The following is a 26517-nucleotide window of genomic DNA, read 5'->3' as shown; positions in this document are numbered from 1 at the left end:
GTTAACTGGTTAAAAACCAAGACTGTTGGAAAGACAATGTCAAGTCTTTAAGTTTTTAAAACGTAGAGAAACAAAACAAGCCATCAGGGAGAGAGTCGTTGACGAAATTACACGACTTTTAGTTTGATCTAATCTAAGCGTCCCCTATACGCCATGGGCATTGGCGTATAGCGTTGAGAGCTGGGGACCAGGTATCGAATTCTCGCTTTTTTCCTCCTGTGAAACCCTTGTCGTATTCGGCTTTGTCTCTTCGTCATCGGATTACAGCAAATCAGAGCTTGTGTGGAACTCGGTTTCAGTGTAACCAACGGAGACTCTATAGCCGACTCTCCGACGATGAATGATGCTGTCATCGGACAAATAAAGACCCGTTGATTTTGACAAAGAGTTCTAATAATGGATGAACCAATCACAAGCTCGGAAGAAAGCCCCTTGAGGTATCCGTAAAGTGACATGGAGGACAGTTTGAGGTTTTGGATGCAGGGTCATAACGCGTAATCAGGGAGGAAACACTTCTTTTATTATCATCTTGACCTTGTCTTTTGTATTGATCGTTTTATTCTAACTTGTCTCTTTTGGCGACATTTATTCATAGACGTTTTACTCTTAACCCCTTCGTCTAATAGCCGACAGTAGATCTGTTGGTCTATTTGGAAGGAACGACATCCATTCCAACTCCGACTCACTCCCTTAGTTTCATTCTCTTCAACAACTTGTCTCCCTACGATAACACAACACGATCGATTCACGATGCGTTTCCAAACGTTACCATTCGTTTTATCCTTTGCCGCTGCCGTCAGCGCAGATATGGCAGAGGTACCCTCGACGACAGTACCAGTTCCAGCATGTACCGCAACATCGCATACCGGCATGGGAGGTTTCTACGATCTACGACCAGACATGGCCGTCGTTCCCGATAAGAACACCAACAAGTGGGCTGTGACAAAGGACTACTCCTCAAAGGGATACGACTATGGCAAGAACTTTACACTGAACCTCTGCGGCGCCGTCGTCGAGCCCGTCACCAATGTTTATGGTGTTGAACCTCCTTTGTGGCAGAACGTCAGCGCATATTATCAGGTGGGAGGCGAGGTCTTCTCGATAGGGTTGGTTTGAACAATACTCTCCCCCAGGTGTCTTTCTTGCGCCAATTGGAGAATGCGCCGGCTAACAGGAAAAAAACAGTTTCGAATCAATGGACTTGCAGAGTCGAGGTCGTAAGCTGGTCCTTCAGTACACGGGAGGATCACCCTGCGGCGCCGACGCCAACAAGACGGAACCCGTTTACAAGCGATCCGCCCAGCGCGACTCTCCCCTCGAAGACGAGAACGACGATGCGACCGCTTACACGCCCGTGCCCGAGCCCGAAGAGCCAGTGGAGGAAGAGCCCAAGCCCAAAGACACCCGAAGACGCAAGTCGACTACCATCTCTTTTCACTGCGACAGAGACCCTGGTCAGACATCGGCCAGTTTCTCCTTTGTTGGCACGGACCCTGACGAGTGCGCCTACTTCTTTGAAGTCCGATCTTCTCACGCTTGCGCCCATGCCGAGCCGCACAAGCCCGGTAGCGTCGGGCCTGGCAGCATCTTTGGTCTTATCGTTGTCATTGCCGTACTCGTCTACTTCCTCGGCGGCATCTTCTACAACCGCACCGTCACTCACGCGCGCGGTTGGCGCCAGCTTCCCAACTACAGTCTCTGGGCAGGCATCTGGAGTTTCATCTGCGTGCGTCAATCCTTTTCTGGTTCCTCTTCTAAACCCGAGCGATACTCCTGAGTTGTTTTTTTAATATCTTTTTTTGCCTCTTATCCTCCCCCTTTCTTTTTGAACTGTCTGTAAAACTGGGAAATACAACGGCGAGAGAAAATGGGGCTGACGGATGGGATTTTGCCTTTTTTCTTTATAGGAACTTTGTTCTTGCTGCTTCACGGCCTGTCTGCGACGTATGGCTGTTCGACGTGGCTATCAACAAGTGCACTCAAGTCCTAGCCGGAGAGAGCAGGACCGAGATGCCGAGAACCGGCTGATCGACCAACTTGATGAGGAGTGGGAAGATTAAGTTATAGACGGATAGAGAGTGGTGCTTTACTGTTTAATGGGAGGTCTGGGTTTGCGTATCGTCTATAGAAACAACATGGAAGGAGTTTACGGCTTGCACGATAATGGTCACACATTGAACTGAGTTTTTAGAGATGGTCTTGTCTCGTAGAATACACGTCAAAATTGATGCCATTGATGCCATTGGTGCCATTGATGTTATTGTCTTTGTTCCCTTAACAGCCCTTGTCAGTTTAACCGTCGCTTGTTTGTTGAGTTGTAAGCTTGTAAGCTGGACTTGTAATTCCGCTACCCTGTACTATCAACTTTGGCATACAATCCCCAACCGAGTCATCCCACTGGTACTTCCAAGAGACCCTGAGGTAGCGAAACCAAGTACTTTGAGATAGCCTTTCAAAAAGACCCCACTGTAGCAAGGAAAAATGACATCTTACAGACGAGACCTGAGACTTGCAGGAGGTCTTAGAACGGTGCATGCATATTCGCATCGTGGCTCCTCGGACTGTCACTTCCTGTCATATCTCACTCAGCCACATGAGAATTAAGAAAAACAAAGTACGTAGACTAACAAGTGTCAAAGTCCAGTGTGAGCGGCACGGCCCATTCCATTGAGAGTTTCTTTAGCCTCCTTTTTTTTCTTCCCCTTTTCCAACCATTCAACTAAATTTTTCCAGAAAAAGCAAAAGCGAGTACAAAACACAATCCAGAAATGACAACACCCACATATTTCAGAACTGACGGCAGCCACAAAAACGACGGAGAATGCGATTGGGGGAGGTTTGTAGGTATCTCGTGGGTTTGCGCACCCACAAACATGCGGCTGCTGACGAACTGCAGTAGCATGAAAACGAGGAGAAGAATTACTCGCTATCAGAGATCAACAACGTGCCACATGACAGATTGACAGAACCATGACGAGGCTGGTTTTCTTCTTCTTGGGATAGCCGCTGCACGAGGGAAAGCGACAACGTCAACGGTTGATGCAGTCCTGGTAGAAAAGAGAAAGGTTATCTTCTCAAAAGTGCCCCCACATAACAAAAGGCCACTCATGTCCGGCTGAGTATCATAGGTAGACTTGTGTTTGATCAGCGTCCAAGAGATCAACGGACGGGGAAACTCTCCGGTCAGATCAACACTGCAGGGCACTCAAAGTAGAATTAAATGTTATTGCTCCGACGCATACGACTTCGATGCCCAGATGTGACCGATCCTCGGGGAATAGTTAGATACAAAGCAAGATCCCAGATCCAATCGACCATCTAACCATGGACCCGGTGCGATCCAGATATGCAAGCAAAGCAAACTGAGATGGGCAGGGTGCACTTCATTTCTCATTTGGATTACCTGCGACGCGCAAAGTAAAGACCCCTGCAAGTCCTTGTTGTCTCAACAGGCGGCGGGTCCCAAAAAGCGTTTAGTCGTTTATTCCCGTGCAACGGCTGCCCTTGTTTCGGCCCCTGGCTACCTGGGAAGATTTCCCGCGGTACGGTACTCGGGAATCTGTCTGAGATTGCTTGTCTGCCCTGCAATTCTAATCCATGTCTTCGGTATACGGAAATATAGATTCTGGTAACTGAGATGTAGTAGGTGGTACATTTGATGCATAGTACGTAATACGTGCAATTGCAGCACTGCTGGGTCAAGTGATTTGTGTCTTGTGCATTCGATCTGTATGTCAATGCTAAGTTGACAGGTCATGTGTTCCATCTCGGTATCTCGGGGATTATCCCGTTTCGTAGAGCTGAAGGGCCTCAAAAAAGGTCCCCTTTGCAAAAAAGAAAAGAGCAAAGTGAAAGATGACGACAGAAACTCCTTGCATCTTGGCGATGTTAGCCAATTGTAAAACTCTTCTTGAAAACCAGATAAGGCTCGGCTCTTTGTGTTGTTAACATGATACTTGATACTTATTCCTTTCCTTTTTGCGTATGAGCTGCACCCAATCTGTGAACAGCGGCGCTCCGACAAAAGAATTCCAAGGCTGGTGCAAGCCTGGCTTGTTGAGCCGCCTGAGGGGAACGGGCTCCGTCTTTCCGTGAAGCCATCGTGTAAGGTGATGCATCATAGGGTATCATCTAGGGAAAAATGATAGCCAATTCATGTCGACAAACATGGAAATACAGTTCTTGGGTTCTCGGGAGCTTGTGTGTATTCATCTCTCTTACATCGTCGTGATAGCGTGGTGCTTCAAGTTCCTGGAAAGGAAACCCAGATCTTCAACAAACAGTATCTGTAACCCGTAGTTGCCGTCCACTCCAATCTCATCGCCGTTGAGCCTTTCCGGATCTGTCGCTGCTTGCTGTCTTCGCTCCCGTGCTCCAGACCAATGCTAAGAGAGGCCGCATCATTGTATTTCCTGAAGAGTCCCAGTGCCTGGTTAGTCAATGAACCGAATACTGTAAAGAAAGGTGACCGGCAGGTAGGATGTCGTTGATTAGCTAGTGTGTGTTCTGTCTCAGTGTGTGGCTGAGAGCACAAAAGCTGAGGAACTGAAACATATACCAACACTCCCTCCCCCTTCAGCCTCACCCTTTGTACACCTGTACAGTCCCTGAAGTACCTTGTCCAAGCTCCCTCCATCCTGGTAGACGACCGTTGCAGTAAGTAGCCGCGTCTGACATGGATGGGATAGACCACCCACAACTGCCCAAAAATGACATCTTGGATGGTAACGGGGGCGGCTTAGGCCCCCACGAGGCGGGCTTGATATGCAAATGCCGTGAAACCTTTAAAATCCAGTCACTTGGTATGCAGTCTTCTCTCAGGATAGGAAAGCGGCCTTGGACGACCCGGCGCTACGTTCTTTTGATAAGTACCCCAAGTTTCCGCTGAGAGAAGAGAGATGAGGCAATATTCGGAGGAGGCGATTCGACGGGACGGAAACGGGTTTGTAGTATGATTTTGATGGTATTTGCTTGAGTTTGCTTTGAGGGTCCTTTTTACGGGAAACAAGGATCTTCAGTCGGCGTTTCTGTAAAGTAAAGATTAGCAACTGTATAACGCTACAATGAGAAACGTGTCGTAGAAGACACTTTGGGAGCTTGTACTTGGTTCTAGCGATCTGGAAAGTTGAGTTACATGGTATGCTTGAGGCCGGCCTTGTAGCAGTGACCGTGATGCTTTGTATCTCGACAGTGAAATCGATTGGGTTGAGATTTGAGGAGTGTAGTGGGGGTTGTTATGCAGCCAGACGAAGAACGAAATAGGGAGTACAGGCCGAATTTGCGGTCTTTTCGTTGTGTACATGGTTGCTTGATGTCGCCTGATACCTGTTGCTTGGTGTTTTGGTTAGTGACTTGTACTGATGTTTGGGAGGACGAGCTTTTAGTTGCGCTCTTGTTTGTGCGTTCACTTCTGACTTAGCAAAGAGTGAACTGACCAAGATTGTTGTCTTTTCTCGTCCAGGGGTACTTTTTGCTGTCCAAGCTTGGTGATGTACTCCGACAAGGTGTTTTTGGTGTTTTGGAGTTTTGTTGTCTTGAGGAAATCAAAGTCGGGGCCATCCTTGATTAGAGATGCCTTCCCGACTACGCCTTCCCGCCCGTAATAACCTCAACACCAAGTCTTTCCTTGACCTTTCCACCCAGAGATCTAGCCATTTAATTCTAATAGAATCACCAACTGTAAGTAATAGTAGGTTCTAGTTCCCTCTAAAATAGAATCTCTAACCGTAAATCATCCTCCAACTCAAGATAACAAAGTGACGGCAAATTATCAAGTCTCAATCATTTCAGTCGATTGCAAACTATCAAGACTGAATGGATTCAAATAGATCGTAAATCATCATTGCCTTCATAACAGCTGTATAGACTCGCCTTCCACCATTCAACTCTTCTTCCGTTCTTCCTACCATCAATATCAACCATCGTACTACCTTCCTCACTGTAGAGGCCCACCCCAGCATCACATCCCACCAAAGGTCTGTCAATTAATTCGACGTTTAATAGCAGTGAATCATTAAAACCCAACGAGTTCAAACTGATTATGAATCATTCTCAAATCTGAATCCATCGTGAATCATCGTCAAGTTCACATCTATATAGACTCTTCTTTCCTCCATTCTATTCTAGTCTTCTTCCTTTCTTCTTCCTCTCATCAACATCAACCACAATGATGATCCTCCTCGCTGTAGAGGCCCACCTGTATCGTTACATCCCACCAAAGGTACGTCAACTACTTTTACGTCACCCCTCAAACATCAGAGGGGCGTATGGCACCCCTCATCCAAGCGTTTCTTATACCCCCTGTCCAGTCCCTGTGCCTGTCTTAGCCCCGATCTTCAGCTGCAGCTGGCAGCTGGCAGCCTATTCATGGTTGCAATGCATGGCACCGGCGCCCACAATATACACAAGTCTATATCCATGCTTATACCCTTGCCCATGTCTACATGTCCCGGTGCTTTTGTGAAAGTCATACTGCTTGAGTTACCCGTCATTACTGCAAGTTCGCAGACCATTTTTATTGCCATTTTGAGCGCTGAAATAGCCTGTTCTGGACACTTGGAAACTAGGGGCTTGTGTAATCCGTACTGAGATGCAGTTCTTCATATCAATGCTGCATTGTGCGTTGGACCAAGTGTTCCAGTGTCTGCTCTGATCTTCTATATCAGCCGGCACCAGCCCCCTCTTTGAAAACGCTCCAATTCATTCCTCAACATTCAAGTCTCTACTAGCACTGCCCACTTCTATTAGACCCCTGTCACTTTTGCACTCTCTGTGCATATTGTTCTTAGTCTCCTGACCTTATCATTGGTTCTATTCCCCAAGTTGACAATTGTCTAGGGCCTCTTACAGCGAGGAGTTGTTGGTCTGTATCCACAACAGTTTATCGGTTGGACCAGATTAAACGAGCTTTGACGATATGGTTCCTATTCAAAAGTGTTGGTGTTCTTCAACAATGCAGCTTTCAGATATGAATCGATACAGCTACTCTCCTGGGCCTGGATATATTTCGCCCACCAGCTCAGCATTTTTCTTTCCTGACTCTTCTCCCACACAAGACTTCCACTCAGCCTTTTCATCTTTGTCTTCATCACAACAGCTCTCAGCTTTCCCATCTTCGTCACAACATCTTTCAAGCTTTGCTTCATATACAACAAGCTTTCATCCATCACCACTATCCTCTACATCATCAGCGGCTTCATCTCCCAGCTCTCCAGGTATGTAATTCCTCTCTTCCTTAATTTTATCTGCCTCTCTTTAGCACCACCTGCTCAGAGCTGACTTAGACAAGACACTGAAATCAAACAAGAGCCCTCAGAGTTCAACATGGCTCATTACAACTTTGTCTCTCCTGCCGATTACCTGGCCCCCTTTGTCGACGACTACCAGGCCGCTTACAATGGCTACGCTGTTTCCCAGTACTACCCTATGTACTGCGCCTGCATGGATCCCATGTATGCTTCTGGTGGCTTTGCTGGCTACCCTGTCGCCCACCCCTACGTCCACACCAATGTAAGTGTCCATTTTTCATCTATGCTCTACTTCCTTTTGTCAAATTTACTACATTTTGCGACGTTGGGATTCAGCACAGTTACTAAATGTTATGTAGGTGGAGTCCCCTGAGCCTGCCGAGCTCTCTATTAAGGATCGCATTGTTGCCATGATGTCTCAAATGTCCCCCAAGCGTCGTGCGATTGCTGAGCGAATCACTGAGGAGAACCCTGACATTGACTCGGAGGATTTCCACAATTGCATCATCATCCCTTCGAAGACGGACCGAGACGAGCGACGAGATTACATTTTGCTGCTTCGTGAGTACGATGTGTCCTACGACAACATTGTCATCCTGGGTGATTTGGAAATCACCGCATCGACGGTGCGAGGCATCTATAGAAATGCAACTCGTCCCGCTGCCGAGCGCCCACGAGACACAAGCGACCAATGGACTCTTCGGCATGTAAGTTATTCTTTATAAAACTCATTACAATACACTTTACTGATTATTTCGTTTACCAGATTGCCGCCATGCGTCTCAGTGTCGACATTATTCAGCACAGGGAGGGTCTGGATACCACGACTGTGGAAGGAATGAATGCGGTACCCTGGACCAAGGTGGCCACTATGATGGCGAACTCGCTCCCAGCGGGCTCTTTCAAGTTTTCTCCTATGGCCGTCTCCCGCTACTACAAGGCATTGATGAACGAGTAATAATAGGTGTTTGGTTTTACTGATATTCTTTGCAATGACATTTGAAATGGAAACGGATGAGGGACAAAGGCAGGCTATAGCTAGATAGCTAAAGGAATCAATCTTGCACAAACTGTTTACCACTTTGACTTTGACGTGACTATACCTAACTATCAAGATTTCTTTTGGGTCGCGAATAAGTGACTTTTCTAACGACACTTGGTGCGATGCTTCGTGCACTCTGCGCACGAGGCGCGCTTACCAGGGAGATAGGACGGCTCCGAACCGTTGGTAATGAGACGGGCGATACACTCAGAACACGGCCAGTATACATCGTCCGGGAGATCAAGGGACTCATCGTCGGAATCACCTTTAACGAGATAATTGCCTATGGCGCGCTCGGAGCGATGCCCAGAGAGACCACCAGGGGTATGGGGAGGAATCGGACCATCTCCACTACCACCAGCAACGGCAGAACCAGCGGGAATAGACATGTTGAGAATAGCTAACTGCAAGATAAAGCACTCCGCTATGCGAAGTAAACGTATTTCAAATATGCTTCTGTTGCAACGCAGACTGACTACTGCCAAGACTGCACATTTGGCTAGTAACCTGTTCCTGATCGTCCCTTCTTCTAAACCCTCTTTCATCTTGTCTTCTTAGGTATTTTGTCCTTATTTAGGTATTTAGTCTATTTCTTTATATGTTTATTGTCTTTAGGTAAAACCGAAAACTCTACAGGCTAGACAAATGTAGAGCTATTACTCTTGATAGACTACAGTTAATGTGATTTCCGGTTATATAATAAAGAAGTATGAGATCTACTTAAAGGAACTAGGCACGCCAATATCTCCAAGTATATTACGCAGTGTGTCAGGATCCTTCTTCAAGACCTCCCATTCCAACTCATTCTTGACCAAGGCCGTACCAGCAAGCAGTGTACCGTTGAAAGCTACCGTACCCAAGATATCACCATCCTGACTCTGCAGCTTGACTCCCTCGGCCAGACGAGGACATATCACAAGTGTTGACTTGGTCATGGCCATGTTGTAACTGATCAGCGTTGGTCCATCGGCGGGCGCTTCACCTTCGTGGGTGGTGTCTTTGGTATAAGAGGTAACGGCTTTACATGCCTTGCGGTAGAGTCGGAGGTAGATAGCGTGGAGTTCGGTGCCAGTCATGTTGAGATTGATGTCTTCGGCGAAGGTGGCAAAAGGTGCAACTTTGATTTTGAGCTGGTCGGCTAGAACAGCCCAGGGGGTATCGATCTCGAAGCCATCCTTCATTCGTGCAATTGGGAGTAGCTGGATGTGTCGATGAGGTTGACTAGCACCAGAGTGATCACCGCAGTTGAAGAAAGCGTAAAGACCATCTCCGCCGCCCAATGCTCCGTCTCGGTGCCCTTGTTCGGCTTCAGTTCTTCTAGCAGCTTCGTATGCCTCGATACAAGCCAGTGTAGCTTCTAGATCAGACTCTTCAAGAACGTGAGTCTGGGGCTTGAAGTCTTTGGTGGCAAGGATGAAGTGCTCGGGTACAACGGCGAACTTGTTCAAGACACAGTAGTGAAAAGGGCCAAGATCTGAGACTTTGAGAGCGGGTAAGGGGTTCTCGAAGGGATCAAATGGCTTTTGAGGCTTGGAGATGTCTTTCGGCGGAGGTTTGGGTTTGTTGGCCAGGGACGGAGAGAAGCGTAGTTGAAACTGAGAGGTGTTAGTACGTCTCTGTGTATATGTCTGATGGATGAGATTAGAGATGTTCTCACTGGGATAGAGTCGACGTTGAGAACGGCGACTTGGGTGGGGAAGTAGTGCAAATCACCCTCTGATCTGGCCTTTGTAAAAGTCGTCTTGACGAGTTCAGGAAGGTTTGAAGGGGCTCTTATGCGAGGCATTGTAGATGGGATGAATGTGTCACTTGTTGGTAAAGTAATAGCAATTTCATCTGAATAAGAATATGCTTCAGTATCAAAACTTGAAAGTGTCTTGTCAGACGTCGTCAAGCTGTAGTGGATCAAATCGTCGAAGCTGCTCTCTGGTTGGTTGTAGATCCCTGTCTTGCGTGGCCCCCAAGTTTGGCCAAGCTCTCCCCCCGTTCCCTCCCTCTTCTTCTGTGGCTTTCCCCTCCCGAGTTCTCCCACAACATCCTTTGTCTGAAAAAATTACTTTTCCCAAACACACCCAAACTTGTTACAAAAATCACAAACGATACAGAAACTCATTTGATTTTATTTCCTCGTCAAGACTTTTCTTGAAATCAAAGAATGCCGCCGCAAACGCGGAGTGTCACCGGCTCCCTGATGGTACGATTCACTTGGGGAAACACTTCATCCTGCCTCGCTGACTTTTTCATTTCAGATGAAACATCCTCCACTATCACCTCCATCAAGCCCTGAGTATCACTATAGATTTTTCTCTATATATACAAAAGTCGGCAGTGAAATGCCTACCGGCCTTGACCCTGGGGGCCACGCCCCAAATCACCCAAACACCAGCGATCCTAGCGATCCCTGAAGCACAAAATCCTCTATATAATTTCAGATGGCCCTCCCGGCCTTAGAAAGTAAGTCAGAAGTCGTATGCTCAAGTCGTCTTGTCTTACCCCCTCAGCAGCCCGCTCAAGTCACTACCTCGGGGCCGTCCACGCCCGCCAGAGATGACCTCAACAAAGGTCAAATTTCAGCGGCCCTCCCATCCTCTTGCCTTTACTACATCGGCATGTCAGAGGCGTCTGGGTAACGCAAAAACCGGTTGCCGAACCGCCTTCCAAAGGCTGGCATTCGCCACCCTCCCGGGAAACCACCCTACGCGCTTCCACAGCTGCTGAACCATTACAGCATATTTGAGAAGCGAGGCAACTTGGTCTCGAGTTTGTACCCCCACTACCTTGTGCTTCGGCCATCGTTTTGGACAAACTCAAGATCAAGTTGTCTCGTTTTTCAGGTGTGCTGTAATGGTTTAGTGGTTGGACTATCACAGGTAAAAGCCGAGAGACAATCATTGGTGTTTCTAGAAACTCCCAGTCGTTGACTTATCGCGCTATATTTGAGAAGCGAGGCAAATTGGTCTTGGGTCTGTTGTCCCATCACCTTTCGAGGTGGTGGGCTCAGCTCAAGATCAATTTGTCTTGCTTTTCAGGTGTAGCGTGATGGTCGATCGATGCGGAGTGGAAAGGCCCAACAAGAGGCTAAGGACTATCCTTACCGTTCCTAGAAACGGCCAGCCGTTGGGACATCATCGCATATTTGAGAAGCGAGGCAGCTTGGTGCCGGGCTTGCTGTCCCATTACCCCTTCGGGGTGGTGGGCTCAAACTCAAAATCAAGTTGTCTCGCTTCTCAAATATGCGGTGGTGTCTCAACGGTTGTGGAAGCGTGCATGGGTGATTCCAAATGGATGGCTGGCCATTCAACTGGCCACAACCGGTTTAAAAAGCCGGCCATTCAACTGGCCGCAGGCGCTTTAAAAGCCTCGTTAGCGAACTTGGCGACCGGCTGAATGCTGGGGAGGTTGCTGGAACTTATTCCCCAAACACGGCAACCGGCAACCTCCCGACGATCAGCCCCACGCACCCTATTTTCCGGGGCCGTCCCGACTGTAACGGAAACACGGTACTCCGGTACATTGCAAAGGCTATTATTAACTACCACGTTGCTAGTGGTAGCAAACCCCTTGAGAACTTGTTCTTAAGGATGATCACCGAGTTTGGCGCTGACATCAACCTCGATGTCAATGGTCTCCCAACCCCATACAACCGACCCTACATCCACTCTATCAAATAAATGACTGAGCATGCCACTGGCCGAAGCCGCTTCAAACTATCATCATACCCTCTTACTAAATCACCGCTATCACCCAACGAACTATGGCATCTTGAACAACAGGTCAGCCGATACCAAAGTAAGTTCTGCTTGTAAAACCCCTATTGCTCCTATCAAGTTTGGCCTGTTCGAATTGGATTTTAACTAACATCGCTTTGCCTCGAATAGTTTGATTTGAATCGGCAATGCAACTGAACTTGATGGACGATACAGATATGGAACACGATCTTGGTCATAACTGGTGGCGAGTCTGTCTCTGAAGCTATCAGAAGCATGGGATTGATATGGAAATCGTTTATACGGAGGAATGGTACATTGTCATAGGAAACAATTCAAGATACAGTTTCTCAAACCCAAGATTTCATCATTATTGCAAAGCTTCAACTTGAACTACTTACTGCCCACATAGCTCAACTGATAATTAAGCGCCAAGGAAACATCTAATACCGAAAATACAATGAATACCTCCTGTGGGTAAGATGGTCGAGTTATATACAGCTCCTTTCAATGAAGAGGCTAACAAGTATATCATCACAGAAACTGCCGCCCTCCATAAATACAACAAAGCACTCATACACCTTCGTTCTCCGCCTAATCACCCTCACTTTACAACATCAGAGTTCTGGTTTAGTTAACTGAAGTGATCTATGCTCAACCACATCTAAATCCATCACGAAGTATCACATACCGCGAGTATTGAAGACCAGAGCGATACATGCACAGCCAAGCGGCGAAGAGGGGAAGAAGCAGTATGTGCCGTCTGGTGGTCGCCATCGAGCTGTCAACCAGTAAAGATTTGCTAGTGTTCACGGGATTCGCTTCCTCAGGACAACACAACCTACACGAGCTGTTATCGAGAAGTACCGAGTATACAAGAATCAAGAATCATATCAAGGATTCCTCGGTGCATAGAAACATCTCGGCGTGCCTTCCACCTGACCTTCCTTTCTCCGCAGTACCCTTGGAGTCGGCCTAATATTGAGTCTTCTTGCTTCTGCCAACTTTTCTGGTATCCTGAGGCTAAAGTCCCTGGCGCGTGTCAATGCGACACAGCTACTCAGGAGAGACAAGACCCGTTCTACGTACATTTGGGATAAGCGTAACATCTCGGCAGAAAGCATATAGGTTGGCCCCAGAGCATCTCAAATGGCCAGGAGAAGCATAAGAGATGAAATTAGTAGGTCAGTTTATGTTACTTAGACTATACTTCTTAGTCTACTTATCTTATAGCCTAAATATTAAAGGTTGAAACAAAGTCCAGTTGGGTACAAATCATCAAATGAGGTCTACATACCGTTACATAGAGCCTGAGCGCCGTCTATCAAATCCCCCTTGCCAGATAACCCGGCCAAAGTCCATGGAATGAAAACATATGTGAATATCGCTGAAAGCCACCTCATCATCCCCTCAGTCCATACCAGAAGAACTGCCATCATCTACTGTTCTTCGCCATCTGTGTCTTCCCTCTTATCCACCGGCCGCAGCATCACAGGCTGAGTATTTCCATCTTTATCATAAGCAGCTCGACCGATCTCCTTGAATCCCAGTTTCTCGTAAAGCCGTACACCGGACTCGCTTGACACAAGCACTGCTGGAACCCCTTCTTCTTCAGAACGATCGATACCCCATTGTGCGAGACGTCTTCCAATACCGGTCCGTTGACACTTTGGGGATACCCCTAACCACGAAAGACCCCAACGCTCGGCAGGGTAGAGTTTCTCGGCCTCCTTTGCGCTAGCGACAAGGTAGCTCATAGCATCTGTCGAAACGATGTTGGGATCGGGACCGCCGGTAAGAGAGCCGTAGAAATTCTCCATTGTCATCTTAAGTCTCATGAGTTCTGTTTCAAATTCCATCAGCACTTTTCCTTGCCATTCCTCACAGTCCACTCACTCTTATCCCAGGTATCTCCTTGCCAGCTCTGAGCGAGATAGCTAGTCCCATAACGAGCCCAAACGGCAAAGGCAACAAGCTCACCATCACTTTCCCTCTTGGCCGCGAGTATGACTGACCCCTTCTTTCCATATTCTTCACGGAAGTTTGTTGACCAAGCTTCTCGGAAGCATTCAGGCTGCTCCAAGCGCTTTGGGAGGATAAGGGCGTAGAGGGGATCGTCTGCAAAGGCTTCGCAAGCCAGATCGACGAGTCTATAGGCCTCCTCGAGGGAACGAATTCGAATAATCTTTAGGGGCGTCTTTGACAAGTTCATCTTGTGTTGTTGATGCGGAAGATACTATTTTCCAGGTTTCGGCGGATACTGTATGCCTGATTTTTGGTCAACTTTATTCACGAGATCTTGGAGCCTTTCAAAACGTGACTGCTGTGCAAAGCCAACCTCAACGTTTGTGTAATCCAAAATCTGATACGAAGAGAGGGCGGTATGCATATATAGACCTGGGGGATGGGTGAAGGTAGTCGTCATGTTTCTGCCGGGATGTTACGCTTATCCAAAATGGGTCTTCCGTGGCCTCTTTGACTGGCTGTATCGTGTTGACACGCAGCAGGGGTTGGCCTCAGGGTCCGGGTTAGCCTCCTAAGTCTTAGAGTACAAAAATAAGTAGTCTAAGAAGTGTGGTTTAAGTAGTATAAGCTGGCCTACTAATTTTGTCTCTTATGCTTCCAGCGGCCAACGTTTCTGGCACGCTGATGCCGGGCACAGTAGATAATTGGTCTATGTAAGCAAGTGATAAAACAGTAGGTCATCACTTAGACCAAATTTCTTAGAGTGCTTACCCGTAGGTCTGAGTTGATTACAGAGGAGAGGGGGTCGTCACTTTGTCCCGACCGGCGGGTAGATCAGATTTCTTAGGATGCTTAGGTAGACCAGATATCTTAGGGTACTTAGGAACTTAGGACCATGAGACTTGGGCAGTAGTGATTTCTTATTTCTACATATACCAACTGTCAGGTTGTGAGGCCACTAATAAAATAAACCACTATCTAAGATCGAAGTTCAAGGTATGATTGATTCCATAGGCAAAAGTCGGATTGACTCTTGAGACTTTATTGGCTAATAAGAACACAATGCCGCAATAATCACTGAGCACTCGAAAGACAACGGAGGCAACGTGGCCGCTATCATCGGGGAGGATTGTGTCACAGCCCTCAAGATAAAAGATTCCTTCCCATCTCTCCGACAGCTGAAGGGCCCGGCTTAGATTATCTTCGGCTTCGTTGCGGTTGCCCAATTCGTCGATGGTCATGCCAAAATGGCACCTTTTCATCCTTTCGGCAACTGTGTTGTGTCTTTGTCAGCATAACAGAAAAAGGTTTTGGATAGGTGTATTGATATTTACCAGCTGTGACTATATATCTCTTTGTGACCCCAGACTCAGGTTCGCCTGTCAGAAGTATAGTCAATCCCTTTGCGAATTTGTTTAGGATATCGTTCAAAGCAGAGTCCTCAAATCCAACAAGGTTCTGGAGGTATTTCTTGTGGCGATCATTGTGGAAGGTAATTTGCTCGAAGGTATGCAACTGCTAGTTCGTGGCTTCGATATTGAAGATATAGAAGTAACCCCATTGATTTGTTTCCAAGTGAAACCCCATTACATAATCTGGGCAGTATTGCCACAGATTAGGCCAGTCGGGTATTGCCTTGCCGGCATCCTGAGATATAAGCTCGGACTCGTCGAGGGGGAGTAGGACCAATTCTCCGGCTTTTGCGTATTGCAGAAACGCTTCGGCGTCGATCATGATCCTTGCGTTTCTCAACTATTCCAAGTCAGATAACTAATAATGGTAATCAAGGCCACTCACTCGCCTCTTTTCTGTTCAACATTGTAGAAGAACCTGCGAGAATGAATGGACCAGAGTACATACCGCAATGGATATCTTTGAGGTTCTCAAAATGTTGGCCTCGTTGCTCCAAGCTGTTCTTGATGACGGCACCGTCAGTGTTTTCGTATACCGGAAAAGGTGAAGGGTCAAGTTCACAGGCAGATCGTAAGCCCGTGAAATTTGGGATAACGAGTCGCGAATGCTCCCATCCAAAGATCTGGCCGTTATAATTGATACGTCTGATAGTAAGGGAGAAGGCGGCAGATTCGCCATTTGAAGACGTATACTCGTTTTTGTAGACTTTATACAGGCAGACACCTCCTTCGGACGTGCGGATAACATCGCTGCCTAGAGGGTACTGATGGACAAGGTTGTCGAACTCCGTGGGTCGTTCCATTGTGACGGTTGTGTTGTAGGAGGCTAACTGGGGGACCCGCAAGGGCGGCTTGACTAGATAGGTCTGAGGCACCTGCCGGCTCGCATAACAAGTCGAGGCAATTGAGACCCAATGTCAGAGCATAAGAGACGAAATTAGTAGGTCAGTTTATGGCAGTCATTTATGACATTTAGGTCATATTTTAGGACATTTATTTATGTACCCCAATGGGTAGACGAAAAGCTGGCCTACTGAATCTTAGAGCATAAGAATCTGATGGGGGGGCTTCTCAAAGTCTAATCGCTTAGAGTATAAGAATAAATGTCCTCAGAATTGTAGTCTAAGTGGCATAATTTAGGCCTGCTAATGTCGTCTCTTATGCTTCTGGCGGCCAACTTTTATGGTGAGGCTCGTACGTACCTAACTCAAATGTGAATTAATGACATGGACTCGCAGAGAGTGCTTAGTATTAGAGCATCAGAAAAATTGATTGCTAGAGGACTGAGAGGTTTATTCAACGACTAGATAGTGACTCGTAAATCAATTTATGCCACTTATCAAGCTTCTTGAGCGGGTTAATTTGGTAGCTCTCTGTATCAGTCACACAACCAATGAGCGCGGGGAACAACACCACGGTGTTACTGCACCTTCTCGACGATAAAAACCTCCGAACATGCACGTGGATTGCAACTGACTATAACATTCGATGCTTACAATTCTTATCTTTCCCACTGGTCACTCACAACGTCACATCTCTACCTCTTTCGTCAACGCAGATGCCAGGGCCCAGTTGCACAGGGTGTCACAGATGGGGAACACCAACGGTGATGCAATAGACTGCATGGAACGTGTGCAAGCTTGGTTAGTTTGTTGGCTGTTGATAACGGTCTCTCTATGGAAACTTGCATACTAATGACGAGCGCGGGGTTTAGATGGCAACGGCTCATGTTTAAAAGCAGACGAGACGGATACGCAAACGGTTCCAACCTTCTTTGTCAACGGTTTCACCAAACTCAACATGAAGACTGCTGCGCTCCTTTGTACCGGTGGCCTTTTGGCTACGGCTGTCATGGCCGAGTTTGATGGCAATTTGAACTATGCTAGTCCGTCTCGTCGTCATGATCGACTTGGCATGAACGTTCCTCTAATCAAGCGCCGTTCCTTGAAACGCGGTAACACACCCTACGACGCCTTCAACCTAAACTTCACTCACGGTGTCGCTTCTGGAGATCCCTGGCCTGAAAGCGTTATCCTATGGACTCGTATCGCCCCTCATCTTAATTCCAGCCTTAGCACCAAAGCCGTCGACGGTACTGCAGGACTATACAGCCACGAGACTGAAAAGTACATCAAGGCCGATCCCCATCCTATCTGCGTGGAATGGAACGTCTTTGACTCTAAGCCCTCTGGAGATGAAGTAAAGTCGGTGGCTAAGGGTCGAGCCTACACTACATCTGATATCGATTATACCATCAAGGTGAGGACCAAAGTATGGCTCCATTGAACAAGACTAACTCCCTCAGGTTGAAGCTGATGGCTTGGAGCCTCTTACCACTTATTATTATCAATTTTCCGTCTGCAACTCTAACAACAAAAGCCCTATCGGTCGTACAAAGACTGCTCCTACTGCGGATGACGACGTTTCCGATTTAAGCTTTGCGGTTTTCTCTTGCAGTAACTATCGTGAGTATTACCCGTCGTCTCTAAGTTTGAAATTCGCTGACCAGTGCAGCCAATGGTTACTTCAACGCTTATGGAAATGCTGCTAGAAAGGATGAGCACGACTATGTCATTCATTTGGGAGATTATATATACGAGTATGCGGCAGACGGCGAAAGAGCCAGCAATCCTATCAACGAGATCTTTACGCTTCACGACTACCGGACCCGCCATGGACAGGTATGCCGGACCGTCACTACATATGTTAAGCCGGAATCTGATATATATTATAGTACCGCACCGACCCGGATCTCCAGCTTCTGTCCAAGGACTTTGCTTGGATCTCAACTTGGGACGACCACGGTATGTTGAGCACTCTGTCAGGGGAAGCAAACTAACCAAGATGCAGAATTTGCAAACAACGGTTACAGAGATGGTTTCTCTGGCCTCAACAATACAGAGGACTCTTTTCTGAAAATTGGAAAGAAAGTCAGCGTCGATACCCGGAAGGTGAACGCTGTACGAGCTTACTTTGAGTGGATGCCTATCCGGTATGCTACCCTTTGCTCGTTGTGCTCAAATGTCACTAATGTTTATTACAGCCAAACCGATTTGGACGATGGTCTCAGAGTGTGGAGATCCTTCAAGATGGGCAAGCTCCTCGACCTTATCATTCTCGACACACGAAACTATGACCGAAGTATCACCTCGCTCGACTGGAACGATAAATATATCGACATGATTAGAGATGATCCCAGCCGAACTCTCATGGGAAGTCGTCAAGAGAATTGGTTTTACAGATCTTTGAGCGAGTCCAAGGAGCGAGGTGCCGCTTGGCGAATCATTGGCAACCAAATCATCTTTTCGCGTATCACCGAGAATTATGGTTCTGGTGAAATTCTTTCTGGTGATAATTGGAGTGTGAGTCAAACTACAATGCAGTCTTGTTCCATGTCTAACTCTTGCAGGGCTATGTCGCAAACCGAAACCGAACCCTCGAGCATCTGTACGACAACGACATCAGCAACAACATCTTCCTCGCTGGTGACAGCCACCAGAACTGGGTACGTCTGACGATACGTTGTTTGGCTTTGACTAACATACTGCAGGTCTCCGACCTTGTCTGGCTGGGACCAAAGGAATACGACAACAAGACCGGCGCTGGAAGCATCGGAGTTGAGTTTGCTGGAACTGCTGTCAGTTCTAGTGGTATCGACGGTCCAATCGAGCCCGCCGCTGGTAAAGCCGCTCGATCTCGAATTGCTAAGAACCCCGAGCTACAATGGCAGGAGGGCTACTACCGCGGATACTTTATTCTGGACGTCAACTCTAAGCAGGTGTCATCTCGATTCTATGGTGAGTTTTCAACTTGAACAGCTCGAACAAGTACTAATCTCTTCAGGTTCTCCTTCTGTCGCTTCTCGCAACTCATGGGACATCCCCCTGGCCAACTTTACTGTCGTCTCTGGTGAGAACCATCTGAAGCGACCTGTTGCTGGCGGCCGTGCTGAGTCTGGTGCCCTTCGCTATGGAGAAATCACTCACACCAACTTTACCCTCAACACCGAGACTGGAGAATGGAAGAAGATTAGCTTCGAGAATATGTATGTTGAGCATAAATAATAGAGTAGTCTTATGAATTAAAGATTGGGAACCCATTTGGGAAAGAGTCTTTAGAAATCGTGCTCTGAAAACACGCCTGATATTAATATGGCCAATTTAGTTGGGCCTAATGAACCAATTTCTGTTTTAAATGTGTGTATAACGAAGAAGGGGATGAGAAACATTTTGGGGTAGTGAGGATATAAACCAGATAGTCATGATGTTAACCAACGTTCCCAACCAATATTCAACCCTCGTACTCCTCGGGCTCACCCTCCTCGTACTCCTCAGCCTCGTCGTCAATGTCGGCGTCTTGGTATTGCTGGTACTCGGAAACCAAGTCGTGCAAGTTGGACTGGGCCTCGGTGAATTCCATCTCGTCCATACCCTCGCTTGTGTACCAATGCAAGAAAGCCTTGCGTCGGAACATGGCTGAGAACTGGTCGTCGACACGCTTGAAGATCTCCTGGACGGCGGTAGAGTTGCCGACGAAAGTGGCGGACATGTCGAGGCCTCGGGGAGGCACGGAACAGACGGAAGTTTGGACGTTGTTGGGGATCCAGTCGACAAAATACTCGGAGTTCTTGGTCTGAACCTTGAGCATCTGGTCCTCGATCTCCTTTGTTGAGAGACGACCGCGGCTGGGAAGTTTGTTAGTGACTGTTTTTTGAAATTTCGACAGTTCCAAAACTTACAAGATGGCGGAACAAGCGAGGTATCGTCCGTTGCGGAAATCAGCAGCGGCCATGATGTTCTTGTTGTCGAAAATCTGCTGAGCGAGACCGGGCACAGTAACGTGGGAGAAGGTCTTCATGTTGCGACCAGTCAGAGGGGCAAATCCGACCATGAAGAAGTGAAGTCGGGGGAAAGGAATCATGTTAACAGCGAGCTTTCGCAGATCCGAGTTGAGCTGTCCGGGGAATCGGAAACATGTCGTCACACCGGCCATGACGGTGGAAATCAGGTAGTTGAGGTCAGCGTACGAAGGGTCGGCAATCTTGAGGGTCCTCTCGTAGATATCGTACAGAGCCTCGTTGTCGATACAGAAAGTCTCGTCAGAGTTCTCGACGAGCTGGTTCAGAGACAAAGTGGCGTTGTAAGGTTCGACAACGGTATCGGAAACCTTGGGCGAGGGCATGACGGAATAGGTGGCCATCATGCGATCGGGGAACTCCTCGCGGATCTTGGACAGAAGAAGGGTACCCATACCGGAACCGGTACCACCGCCCAGAGAGTGTGTCAGCTGGAAACCCTGAAGGTGGTCGCAGTTCTCGACCTCGCGGCGGACAACGTCGATGGCCTCCTCAACGAGCTCGGCACCCTCGGTGTAATGACCCTTGGCCCAGTTGTTTCCGGCACTGGCCTCACCGGCGACGTAGTTGTCGGGGCGGAAAAGCTGGCCAAGAGGACCGGCGCGGATGGCATCCTGGGGGCCGGACTCAAGATCGACCAGAACAGCACGGGGGACGTACTTGTCGTTGCCACCCTGAGAGAGTTAGAATTCACATTGAAATTTGCATCGCGAGTTAGCGATCGCAAACGGGACTCACCTCAGCAAAGTAGACGTTGATGCGCTCACGCTGCTGATCATTGGTACCGTGGTATCTAAAGTGATGTCAGAAAAAAGGTGAGGCATAAAGTCGGTGACGTTGTTGACTCACGCGCCGCTGCCATCAATGCCGTGCTCCTTGGAGACGGTAGACCTGGAAATATGGTTAGCTCAAGGTTTTCAAGGTTCAATTGAGCTTAAAAAGCTTATAAAAATACTTACCAGAAGCTGGAACCGACTTGGTTGCCCTGCAAAAAATCATCAACTCAATACATATCCCTCAAAGCAATTTTTTTGGTGGTGGGTTCGCCCTTACACATTGGCCGACCTGGACGTGGACCTGGAGAGAAAAAAGTCAGTTTGGATGATGACAAAGAGAGTCAAAGGTGAATAATTCTTACAATCTCACGCATCTTGACTGTTGTATGATTAAAGGGATTTTAGTTGAGTGTGTCGTGTCGCGTGTGTGTGGTAACTCCAAACAGTCAGTTCAGTGAGATGAGGCAGAAGAAAAGACAAGTCTCCTTTAAAACACACGTAAAATGGTGCCTAAAAGTAAAATGAAGGAGAATTCCGGTGCCTGGGGAAGGAGAAGGGAGGGGGGGGAAAGACAAAGGGGGGGTTAGGAACGGGAAGGAAAGAAAAGAGGCGGTAGAGGTACTAGTGGCATGATTATGTACATATAATTGGATGGAAAGAGGTCACTTATTTGGTGTCGGATAATTGAATATTTGGTATTGCAATTTCTTTTTTTTCTTCTCTCTTGTCTGCTTCAGTTGCTATGGGCTTCTGGGTCTTACAGTAGAGCAGGGGATGATGGTAGTGTAATGTACAGTGGGAAAAGAAGAGCTCGTGTTTAATTGTCTGCCAATCGATTATGTGGGTATGTCCACTGTCCATGTTTTCATGGGGGTAGCTAACTAAGGTGAGCTAAGCTACCCAAGCTCTGGAGCTATGGCTACCAGTTGTTTTTCTTTAGGCTACGAAATAACTGAAACTGTGGTGTGCAGTCAATTGTGACTGTCAGTAGATATGTAGCGTAGTTACCTTGAAAATCTCTTGTTTTCGTCGTTGCCTTGTTGCTATGGTCTTGTTGTTTGTTTTCTCCTCAAATTGTTTATCTCGCTTCTCCTTTTTGTGGCAAATTAGATCAATTGTGTGACTTGGACTTTTTGACCCATGCTCTGTCCCTCCCCCCTCTAGGTCCCCTAGTCCCCCAATTGGTTGGGGCTCATGGGAAGTGGCTCCACCTACAGCGCTAAAGATAGGGAAACGAGAACCTTGTCAACAACTGTCTTGCTTGACTCTCAACTACAGACCGATTTGAAGTCGAGTATCGCAAGTAAATAGGTACAATAATTACCTATCTATTTTGCTGATTGTCTACTGGCAATTTTTATCATGACCAGAAACCAGACCGCAGGCAAATTGCGACGTTAGCTAGTCATCCCACCAAAAGCAAACCCCAAAGAATCCCCCTCATGGTTATCTCACCGCTTTATCAGAAATGTCTTGGGCAAGCGCCATGATCAACAAATATTATCACACCGAATACGGATACATAAACTCATCCTTGACAATATCCTAGGCTGAACTCATTCTAGAGATAAGTGATTTTTTACCAGCTGTTGAGTTTGGCTCTTGAACGGCTGAGCTCTACAGTGATACCAACTCCAATCAACAGTATTAATATCGTGAAATAAATATGGTAACATCAAAACACCTCTGATAACGGCTACAATACTGGAACAATGCCGACTGGTCGACCCTTTAAAGTCAAATGATTATGACAGCTGAAACCTGCGTGCGGCTGTATTTTAGCTTGTCCCAACCACCTCAACACCATAAATCACATCACCAAATCCTTAGTCAGCACAACATTGTCCACCACAACAGCCTTGGGACTTGGTTTCTGATGACACAAGGTAACTATGATCTCTTCATGCCACAAATAAACTATAATATGCTCGAATGTTTGCTTCAATTTGGTCTGGCGATTTCCAACCTCAACTACCCTAGACCGGCGATGACACGCACCTCAACAAGGTACGGACAAACTATCAACAATCGAGTTCCAGACCGAGACAACTGCTGAGGGAGTCAAATTGAATGTGACAAGTAATCTAGAGAATGACATTCTTTGATATAACTGTCGGTGTACTCAGGCTGCTGCGGTCAACCGCTGTACAAAGAGGACTTTCACATCTTCCACGCGGTCGAAATCCAAGACGACTGGCAAGTTGGATTTGATTTGTTAGAGAAGGGCACTTACAGATCCCAGATGATACATGGGCTGTAGTCTCTCCAGTTAGACACTTAAAAAATATAGTATTTATATTATCTTGACCTCACCGCGCCATCGGGGGAGTGATCCCAGGAGCCTAAACAGATTGTCATCATATAATGTTGCATTCTATTGGACTGTAAGGATGATATCAACTTGAATAAACTCGTACTCTCAATCACCATACTCTAATCATTCACTAAGCCATCTCAAACAAAGCCAACCGTGCCTAGTTCTCTCCTTCACCCGCAAGGGCTGTCATATTCACATCTCCAACCTTGATAAACTCCTTCTCCTTTGGCAAAGAATCCAAGAACTCATCAGAAACATGAAGGTGATCCTTGACAACCTGTCTCGGCGTCAGAGCCAACCACTGCGCAACAGAGATGTCTGAGAACTTGGGCGCCTGGAGAACCTCGAGGAAAATCAAATCCGTGTCTCCGGTGTTCTCGACGTAGTGACTGTTGGCAGCTGGGATGTATCCCACTCCTCCGGCTGTGAAATCAAAGGTTCGAGCCGACTCGGGTGCTTTGAACACTGTAACACGACCGCTTCCCTGGAGAAAGTAGCTCCATTCGTCAGAGGTTGTGTGCCAGTGGATTTCGCGGACTGCTCCGGGTTGTACGACCACGAGAGCGGCTGAGAAGCCCTCGGCGATGGGGAACGTTGTAGGGTCGATAATCTTGACAGAACCGCCCGGGACGGTGTGTGGCTTCTGTTGAGACCAATGGTACGTGTATGACTCGTTACCTTCCAGTTTACCAGCTGAGCCTGTCACGGTCTGCTCCTTAATATCCTTGGGCGCAGGAGTTCCGTTGAAGATCTGTAGTCAATGTGTATTAGCATGGGATCACACAGTTCAGGGTAAGACACTCACGTAAAGTTGATCCTTCGGAATATTCTTAAAGGCAGAGGTGTCGGTCTTGAAGTTCTTGGCCAGAACAGAAACAGGGTTTCGCAGGAACGTCTCAGACACCAGGAATGTTTCATCCTCGGAGAATTGGCCATCGTTGAATACGAGTAGAAACTCGACTCCTTCATCAAAAGCCTGGAGACTGTGAGGAACACCAGGAGGGAAGAACCAGACATCGCCTGCGCAAACGTCATCGACAAAGCTCTTGCCTTCTTCGTTCATGGCAGCAATACGGAGACAGCCTTTGGTGACAAGAGACCACTCAGCCGAGGTATGCCAATGGAGTTCGCGGTAGGCATTAGGAGCAAGACGCATGTCTACTCCGGCCATGGCGGTTGCAGCGGGAAGCACAGCCTGGTTCTGCTGTCTCGCCCATCCAGCGCCAGGCTCGCTGCCAAGACGGTTGTGAGAAAGACCCAGTGGCCACATGGCGTTCGGGACATCTCCAGAATCTGTGCCTGGAGGGGCATACAGATCAGGGTTCAGCTTCTCGTACTCATATGTTCGAGGGCCAGGATCAGTGGCACCTAGTCCACCACGGATTGGCTGAGGAACATCAGCATCGTCAAAGTCGAGATACAATCCAAGCTTGGCATCTGCTTCCTGACCGTTGACAAGCTTTGGATCCTTGACCACGGCCGAATCAGACTTGTCGGGGTCAGGCAGAGGAGCGTTGCCACCTAGTAGACTCGAGTCACCATACAAAGAACCGCTCGTCGAGGTAACGGTCGGAGTCGGGGGATCAACTCCTCCTACTGGACCTTTGTTCTCTCCATAATCTCCCATCCTGTTGGTACGAGTTTAGATTGTAGAATAACGTGGTTAAGCTATGGACGGACTTACTGGGGCGCTGGGCGGGCTAGACTCGAGGAGATGGAGGCAGAAGCCAGCAAGGCTTTGAACAAAGCGTTTCGAAGTGTCATGGTGGAGGAAGGCTAGTTCTCTGATCACTGAGATTGATGATATGAGCTTGATGCTTGGAAAGAAACGACAAACGTACTAAACTGCTACTTATAGCCATTTCTGAGTAGCCAGGCCTTCGCCATAGTATAATCGTAACAGCCTCGTGGGATTGGTTATGATGGTTGTTGCCGAATTCGGGACCGAAAAACGATGGCGCACGGATTATCGAGACGATCATCGTAGTGATTGCCTGAATCCGAGCTCGCCGAAGTCGTGATGTCAGCGCAAAGGGCTGGCCTTGACCTGGTTGTTACTAGCACCTTGAACAAAAGTTCCGCTCATTCTGTGTAGTATCACAAAGTCAGTAGAGTTAATCAAGCGGACAAAGCCGCGTATGCCTAATCTCGGACATACGAAAAAACCAAGTTGTCGTTGTTTGGTAGATCCAAGTTTTGGTGTTGCTGACTGTGGATGGTTGCAATTGTACCAATAGCATTTGCTCCAGGCCACGCTTAGGCCCCGTAAGGACGGCCCGAGAGATCGCTTGGCGGGTTGGTTTCCAGGAGCCGACGGGACTTCGGCACTTGAGAGATTATTCAGCCTTCTATACTAGATCGGCAACCTGGCTGATTATTCCAACGGGCATTCGTCGGTATGGTGAGAAGCATGGATTTAAGCTTGGTGTGCGGGCAATCTATAAGCGTGCTTTGTTAGGCGATGTTTCACAACGAAAGAAATGTAACTTGGTCCCTGTTGTACCGGATAAGACGGATAGTTCACTGATATCTCTCGGAATTCGGCGAATGTGCATACATGCACAGTCATGCATACATATCTTACTTGCAGGAGAGGCTTCAAATATATTACTAAGTCTTTGACTGCATATATTTGGGTAACACCAAGTGCCGGGACGTGCAACCTGAGTTATAAAAGAGTTTGATTCCTCTTGTATACCCCATCTATCCAGCCATGAAGGAGATGCCATCTTGACGAAAACCATTTGTTGTGATGGCCATATTGTTGTCATGGACTATTGAGCTTTTGACCTTCATAGATGGACCAACTGTGCAGTTCAGAGGCAGGTATATCGACAAGAATTAGACTTTCATAGAGGTAAGCAGACTATACACACATAGACGTGCGTCTGTGTATATATGTGTTCTTAGTAATAGTTGAAAATGTCGATCATATTAAAAAGGCTTAGGCTTTGATTCGAAGTAAAAAAAAATACAATAAAGTGATATGTATTTATATGTGAAGAAGAGACGATGCTTTAGATAAAGGATCACTGTCTCTTTGGGATACTACTCAGTGGATGGTATATAAACATCTCATAAGCTTCTCTATTTAAATGTCTCATGACTGGATATTCCACTTAGGTACTAAAGATACTAACATAAATAATCTTATCATATATAACACAAACAGCGGTCAAGACTACTCCGCGGATAA

At 47.3% G+C, this 26517-nt stretch overlaps 9 protein-coding genes across 9 annotated transcripts; 3 read left to right on the top strand and 6 right to left on the bottom strand.

The window, feature by feature from the left end:
• Window positions 1-750: 750 nt before the first annotated feature.
• FSST1_002483 (mannose-6-phosphate receptor binding domain-containing protein) lies at window positions 751-1777 on the top strand (the record flags this gene model as incomplete). Its single annotated transcript, XM_083228478.1, has 2 exons — window positions 751-1106; window positions 1186-1777. 2 exons carry the CDS (start codon window positions 751-753, stop codon window positions 1775-1777), a joined length of 948 nt encoding a protein of 315 aa, XP_083092665.1.
• A 5546-nt stretch (window positions 1778-7323) lies between these two features.
• On the top strand, window positions 7324-8205 carry FSST1_002482 (uncharacterized protein; the record flags this gene model as incomplete). Its single annotated transcript, XM_083228477.1, has 3 exons — window positions 7324-7509; window positions 7607-7954; window positions 8014-8205. 3 exons carry the CDS (start codon window positions 7324-7326, stop codon window positions 8203-8205), a joined length of 726 nt encoding a protein of 241 aa, XP_083092664.1.
• A 188-nt stretch (window positions 8206-8393) lies between these two features.
• On the bottom strand, window positions 8394-8678 carry FSST1_002481 (uncharacterized protein; the record flags this gene model as incomplete). Its single annotated transcript, XM_083228476.1, has 1 exon — window positions 8394-8678. The coding sequence occupies one exon, from the start codon at window positions 8676-8678 to the stop codon at window positions 8394-8396; it is 285 nt and encodes a 94-aa protein (XP_083092663.1).
• Window positions 8679-9005: 327 nt separating this feature from the next.
• On the bottom strand, window positions 9006-10075 carry FSST1_002480 (ATP adenylyltransferase-domain-containing protein; the record flags this gene model as incomplete). The annotated part of the gene is made up of 2 exons (XM_083228475.1): window positions 9006-9884; window positions 9947-10075. The coding sequence occupies 2 exons, from the start codon at window positions 10073-10075 to the stop codon at window positions 9006-9008; spliced, it is 1008 nt and encodes a 335-aa protein (XP_083092662.1).
• Window positions 10076-13435: 3360 nt separating this feature from the next.
• On the bottom strand, window positions 13436-14208 carry FSST1_002479 (acyl-CoA N-acyltransferase; the record flags this gene model as incomplete). Its single annotated transcript, XM_083228474.1, has 2 exons — window positions 13436-13839; window positions 13893-14208. 2 exons carry the CDS (start codon window positions 14206-14208, stop codon window positions 13436-13438), a joined length of 720 nt encoding a protein of 239 aa, XP_083092661.1.
• Window positions 14209-15576: 1368 nt separating this feature from the next.
• Window positions 15577-16176, bottom strand: FSST1_002478 (P-loop containing nucleoside triphosphate hydrolase protein; the record flags this gene model as incomplete). The annotated part of the gene is made up of 2 exons (XM_083228473.1): window positions 15577-15713; window positions 15759-16176. The coding sequence occupies 2 exons, from the start codon at window positions 16174-16176 to the stop codon at window positions 15577-15579; spliced, it is 555 nt and encodes a 184-aa protein (XP_083092660.1).
• A 997-nt stretch (window positions 16177-17173) lies between these two features.
• FSST1_002477 (PhoD-like phosphatase-domain-containing protein) lies at window positions 17174-19437 on the top strand (the record flags this gene model as incomplete). The annotated part of the gene is made up of 9 exons (XM_083228471.1): window positions 17174-17632; window positions 17679-17838; window positions 17888-18054; window positions 18108-18177; window positions 18224-18365; window positions 18417-18735; window positions 18783-18878; window positions 18924-19170; window positions 19217-19437. 9 exons carry the CDS (start codon window positions 17174-17176, stop codon window positions 19435-19437), a joined length of 1881 nt encoding a protein of 626 aa, XP_083092659.1.
• Window positions 19438-19663: 226 nt separating this feature from the next.
• On the bottom strand, window positions 19664-21378 carry FSST1_002476 (tubulin beta chain; the record flags this gene model as incomplete). The annotated part of the gene is made up of 7 exons (XM_083228470.1): window positions 19664-20057; window positions 20112-20902; window positions 20967-21021; window positions 21078-21119; window positions 21188-21213; window positions 21282-21305; window positions 21367-21378. 7 exons carry the CDS (start codon window positions 21376-21378, stop codon window positions 19664-19666), a joined length of 1344 nt encoding a protein of 447 aa, XP_083092658.1.
• Window positions 21379-23478: 2100 nt separating this feature from the next.
• FSST1_002475 (RmlC-like cupin domain-containing protein) lies at window positions 23479-25085 on the bottom strand (the record flags this gene model as incomplete). Its single annotated transcript, XM_083228469.1, has 3 exons — window positions 23479-24072; window positions 24127-24949; window positions 25006-25085. 3 exons carry the CDS (start codon window positions 25083-25085, stop codon window positions 23479-23481), a joined length of 1497 nt encoding a protein of 498 aa, XP_083092657.1.
• Window positions 25086-26517: the final 1432 nt, after the last annotated feature.

Source organism: Fusarium sambucinum, chromosome IV (assembly GCF_050947815.1).
Source record: "Fusarium sambucinum isolate potato_lamoka chromosome IV, whole genome shotgun sequence".
NCBI classification, from domain to species: domain Eukaryota; kingdom Fungi; phylum Ascomycota; class Sordariomycetes; order Hypocreales; family Nectriaceae; genus Fusarium; species Fusarium sambucinum.
Note: the sequence above shows the minus strand (reverse complement) of the source record. Positions and strands in the feature narration are given on the sequence as shown.